This window comes from Mustelus asterias, chromosome 1, assembly GCF_964213995.1.
Source record: "Mustelus asterias chromosome 1, sMusAst1.hap1.1, whole genome shotgun sequence".
Taxonomy (NCBI): Eukaryota; Metazoa; Chordata; class Chondrichthyes; order Carcharhiniformes; family Triakidae; genus Mustelus; species Mustelus asterias.
The window spans coordinates 76632181-76638180 of record NC_135801.1 but is presented as its reverse complement, the minus strand read 5'-3'; the positions used below and the strand labels follow the sequence as shown (position 1 = coordinate 76638180).

At 47.5% G+C, this 6000-nt stretch overlaps 1 protein-coding gene across 1 annotated transcript in view; it reads left to right on the top strand.

The window, feature by feature from the left end:
• The first annotated feature begins 3772 nt into the window (after positions 1-3772).
• The window catches only part of LOC144507914 (uncharacterized), a 77452-nt gene continuing 75224 nt past the window's right edge, over positions 3773-6000 (top strand). Inside the window, exon 1 of the mRNA XM_078235469.1 lies at positions 3773-3877. Within this exon, the coding sequence (XP_078091595.1) occupies positions 3773-3877 (105 nt within the window). The remainder of the gene's footprint in view (positions 3878-6000) is intronic.

Below are 6000 nucleotides of genomic sequence, written 5' to 3'. Positions count from 1 at the left end.
AAAGTGCTGAATTGGTGGGAAAACTGTTCTCGATCACGACTGTTTTTTCAGTGCAGCTTCAGACCTGAATCTCCCCACTCTGTGCAATGCAGAGGTCACAATTGGGAATCTCATTAAAAACTCGGAGGTGGGGGGGCGGGGCCTATTCACGCCGGAGTCTGACAGTTCTGGAACTCTGCGCATGCGCAGTGGCCCCGATCTGTCAGTCTCCCCGTTTGCTGGCCAGCTCAATCACTGGCCAGCCCTGGACCCCCGCAGTGCTGCCCCTCCAGCCCCTCCCCATGGCCCAATCACGGCCTCCACGACAATTCCTGGGCCAGCCCTGAACCCCCACCACCCTGGAGCGCCCTAATGTCCAGCCCCCTCCCCCCACCGAACAATGGCGATCCCCCCAACCCCTCACCCGGTAGACCCCACCCCCCAGCTGACCATCCCCTGGGCCAGATCCCACCCCCCCGGGAGGCAGGCTCCCCTCCCAGCTGATCACCAGCCACCCCCCGCCCCCCCCCCCCCCAGCCCACCCTGATTACTGCCCTCCCTCCAGCCCAGACCGATCACCATGCACAGTGGAGCGGGACCCCCCCACCCTCACTGATTGCCCTAAGGCCCCACCCACAATAGGCCCCGCTCCCTTAGCATTGCCTGATGCCCAGTGGGCAGTGCCAAGGTAGGCACTTTGCCCCTTGGGCAATGCCAGGGGGCACAAGCTGGCACTGCCAGGGTGCCCACGCCCAGGGAGCATCATCCCCCCACTGCCTGAACCCCTGGAGCCCCGATTGCCCCCCTTCATTCTGGCAGGGTCTCTTGCTAGTTCCCCGAACATGGGGAGCTACTCTAAACCCTGCTGGAGTGAAATACTCCTGGCGGCGTGGGATTCAATCGGGACCGGCGAGTTCCCGATAATCACATGCAAAACATATTAAAAAAGATTCAAATCACTTACCGTCGGTTTCCAACGTGGTCTGGACTCCGACTGTTCTCCGGCTCTGCGAGATGTGCATGCGTTCCCGGCGCATGCGCAAATCCTGGAAAAAGGCCGATGATGCGTATCTCCCAGCCCGACCTGCCAGAAAGGTTGCAGGTCGTGATAGGAGAATCGCCCCCATTGTTCCTTGTGCACTATACAGACAAAACATACCATTCATAGAGTATATAGGGGAGAAGGAAAGGAGGGGGTGCAGAAAATAGCGTTGCAGTTACAGATAGGGTGTAGAGAAAGACCAGCTCAATATATGGTAGGTCCATTCATGAGTCTGATGGCAGAAGGGAAGAAGCTGTTCTTGAGTCGGTTGGCACATGTTCTCAAGATTTTTGTATCTTTTTCTTGACAGAAGGTGGAAGAGAGTATGTCCGGGGTGCATGGGGTCCTTGATTCTGCTGGCTGCTTTTCCGAGGTAGTGAAAAGTGTAGACAGAGTCAATGGATGGGAGGCTGGTTTACGTGATGGACTGGGCTACATTCATAACATTTTGTAGTTTCTTGTGGTTTTGATCAGAGCAGGAGCCATACCAAGTAGTGAAACATCCGGAAAGGATGCTTTCTATGGTGCATCTGTAAAAATTGGTGAGAATCGTAGCAGACATGCTGAATTTCCTTAGCTTCCTGAGAAAGTAGAGGCATTGGTGGGTTTATTTAACTAGAGCATCGGTATGGAGGGACCAGAACAAGTTGTTGGTGATCTGAAAACCTAGAAACATGAAGCTCTCGACCATTTCCACTTCATCACCGTTGATGTAAACAAAGGTATGTCCTCCACTACGGTTCCTGAAGTCGATGACTATCTCCTTGAGGGAGAGATTATGGTCATCGCACCATTTCACCAGATTCTCTATCTCTTTCCTCTACTCCGTCTCGAGTTTTGATCTCAAGTAGGGACATGTTAGAAGCTGTTGAGAGAAAGTTCATTCGGCTAATTTCTGGGATGAAGGGATTGTCATATGAGGAAAGGTTGAACAGGATATGCCTATACTTATTGAGGTTTAGAAGAACGACAGGCGATCTTATTCAATCATAAGATTCTGAGAGGGCTTGGCGGAGAAGATGTTACCCCTTGTGAAGCAATCTAGGATTAGGAGGCACCATTTTAAAAGTAAGGGTCACCCATTTAAGATAGATTTGAGGAGAAATTCCTTCTGTCAAGGTTTTTGGTTTTTGCAATTCTCTTCCACAGAGAGCAGTCAAAGCTGGGTCACTGGGGGTCAGGCAGGAACGTGGAATCAAGGTCACAATCAGATCTATGGGATCTTATGCTTTATTTCCATAAATATGATTATAAAATTGAAAGGAGCTTTCAGCTTGTTTTGTAGCAGTTCTCATGAAATGCTAATGCTACAGAGGAAACCATGCCTCCAGTTTGAGCAAAAGATAGAAAGCCTTGAATTTATATAGTGCATTACACATTGTCAAGTTTCACAGCCAATTAAGTCCTTTCGAAGTGACGTTATTCCGGTAATGTAGGCAAATATGGCAGCCAGGTTTTACAAAGCTTTCTCCTAGAAACCACAATAAGATAAATAATAACATATTCTGTTTTCAGTGCTGTTATTTAAGGGATAATTTTTGATCATGGCACCGCCTGCTCTCCCACAAATAGTGTCATGGGGTCTTGTATGCCCACCTCAAGGGTTTATTAATTTTCTTGGTCACCGTGTAAAAAGCACCATCACTGGCTGTGCAGAACGCTGTCAGCCTCAGCTCTATTATGTGTTGACGTACAGGCGTTTAGCTTTGAATGCATAACCTTCTGTTTCAGTGCAAAAGTACATCTGTAGAGCCAAGGCTGACCCCTTTGCTCCTCGTCATTTAGTACTTACATACTAACCAGAGAATGCACTTCTATTTTAATGGGCTAATTTTTTTCAAGTGCCATGTATTACATTTTTGACACAAGGATTTTTCAACATGCCACAGAGCTGGAAAACTGCTTCTTCTCATTTTCCAGCAGCTGTAAATGTGTTCTCAGCTAACCTATATAAAAATTATGACATTGTAAAAACTACATGATGCTTTGGGGCTGAATTAGATAGCCACCTTTGTGCTGTCTGCTCTTTACATAATTTGTGCATACAGTCAGCACTATCTCTGCCATTAGCTGATACAGTGTAGGGTGGCAGTGCTACCGTGCTATATGGGATAGATTTTGACCAGATTTACCAACTCAAAACTGGACATCCATGAGGTGCTGTGGGCCATCAGCAGCAGTAGAATTGTACTCAATAACAATCTGTCCCCTCATGGCCCGGCATATCCCCCACTCTACCATCACCCTTGAGCCAGCCAATCAACCCTGGTTCAATGAAGAGTGCAGGAGAACATGCAAGGAGCAGCACCAGGCATAGCTAAAAATGAGGTGTCAACCTGGTGAACCTACAACACAGGAATACTTGCACATCAAACAGCATAAACAGCAAGTGATAGACAGAATTAACTGATTCCACAACCAACAGATCAGATCTAAGCTCTGCAGTCCAGTCACATCCCATCATGAACAGTGATGGACAATTAAACAACTCACTGGAGGAGGAGGCTCCAGAAATATCTCCATCCTCAATGATGGAGGAACCCAGCACACCAGTGCAAAAGATAAAGCTGAAACATTCACAACAATCTTCAGCCAGAAGTGCTGAGTGGATGATCCATCTTGGCCTCCTCCGAAGGTCCCCAGCATCATCGATGTCAATCTATATCCAATTCAACTCACTCCACTAATATTAAGAAACTGCTGAGGGCACCGAATACTGAAAAGGCTATGAGGCCTGACTATATTCCGGCAATGGCACTGAAGATTTGTGCTTTGGAACTTGCCGCCTCCCTGGCCAAGCTGTTCCAGCACAGCTGCAATATTGGCCTCTACCCAGCAATGTGGAAAATTGTCCAGGTATGACCTGCCCACAAAAAACTGAACAAATCCAACCCAGCCAATTACCGCACCATTAGTCTGCTTTCGATCATCAGAAAAGACAAAGTTATGGAAGATGTTATCAGCAGTGCTACCAAGCGGTACTTGCTCAGCAATAACCTGCTCATTGATGTTCAGCTGGGTTCTGCCAGGGTCACTCAGCTTCTGACCTCAATATAGCCTTGGTTCAAACATGGACAAAAGAGCTGAATGCCAGAGGTGAGAGTGACTGCCCTTGACATCAAGGGAGCATTTGATTGAATGCGGCATTAAGCAGCCCCAGCAAACCTGGAGTCAATGGGAATCAAAGGGAAAGTCTCCACTGGTTGGAATCGTACCTGGCACAAAGGAAAATGGTTGTAGTTATTGGAGGTCAATCATCTCAGTTCCAGGACATCACTACTATGAGGTCCATCATAACAGCAGAAATGGAGATGTTCGCTGATGATTACACAATGTTGAGCACCATTCACAACTCCGCAGATACTGAAGCAGTCCATGTCCAGATGCACCAAGGAGTTGATAATATTCAGGCTTGAGCTGACAAATGGCAACTAATATTCACACCACACAAGTGCCAGGCAATGACCATCTCCAACAAGTGTGTGTATGTGTGGGGGGGAAGGGGGGTAATGATAGGGGATGGTCCAGATACATGGTGAAAAAAACAGTTTGAGCAGATAGCCACAGAGATCATTGCCAAGTCTCTACTCTTAAGGATCTAGATACAATGCCGTGATTAGTTTAGCGATCTCACATGCAAGCTCAAGGACAGTAAATATACTTTCAAATGCCTTATCTCTATCACTCCGTCACTATCCCCAGCCTCTTAATTCACCATAGCCTCATCACTCACCTACTAGCAATTCATATCTCACAGCTTTTATACACACAGCCAACATTCAACCACGACAGCCACACCATCCAAAATACTTCACGTCTGACACACTTTCCTTTCTCTTGCAAGTGTAGGTGGAATACAATCAAAGGCATCAGGAGTGGTATAGCCAGGGCAGTTGGTACAGGAGTGCCTGCATGTCCTAGCCCACAAGGAGGAGCATTACAGGTTATTATTGGACCAGTCATTTCTGAGGCCTTTGGCAGGCCTGAAGAAAATTAAAGATGATGGTATCCTCGTACCTAATTCTTTTACTCACATCTCACTTCCTCCTCATCCCACAGTCTCTTCTTATGTATAAACTGCAGATTCTGTAACCGTGAACCTTGTGCTTCACCCTGCCCCCTCCCTCTCTCCACACCACATCCTTACCCTTGTACTTTTTTGCCTTTCGAAGGAGGAACTCGAAAAAGACAGTGATGATACAGTACCATCACTTGATTTTATCTCACAGTCACTAGCAAGATAATGGCATTACGCGTGCCTTAGGAGATATATCAGTGGTGAGATCTGCACACATTGTGACCCTGGACACAAGTGGGATGCAGCCAGGCAGGAAGAAAGGATAGTGCAGGTGCCAGTTCATCAGAGAGTGAGGTTAATACAAGATCTGTTGCAGAAGATTCAAAGAAGGATATCAACAGTCCAGGCTACAGAAAAAGACTGATGGTTCAACTCACTAAAATGCTTGGTGCATTGGGAAGCTTACCAGGAAGTCAGTGCCAAGGTGTTTGGCACCAATTTGGTATAGGTTTTGCACAGAGCTTGAGCACATCTTTTTTAGCACAGAAATGGTAGCCAACACAGTTAGCACACTCATGAACTCAACCCTAGTGGAGCAACTGATGACCAATATGGGCGGCATGGTGGCACAGTGCTTAGCACCGCTGCCTCACAGCGCCAGGGAACCCGGTTCAATTCCAGCCTTTGGTAACTGTGTGGAGTTTGTATGTTCTCCCCGTGCTCGTCTGGGTTTCCTCCAGGTGCTCCAGTTTCCTCCCACAGTCCAAAGATGTGCAAGTTAGGCGGATTGACCATACTAACTTGCCCAGTAGTGTCCAAAGATGTGTAGGTTAGGTGGATTAGCCATGGTAAAAGGGTGGAAGAGTGGGTCTGGGTAAGATGCTAAGTCGGTGCAGACTCGATGGGTCATGGCCACCTTCTGCACTGTAGGGATTCTATGGTTCTATGTCTCACATTCCGT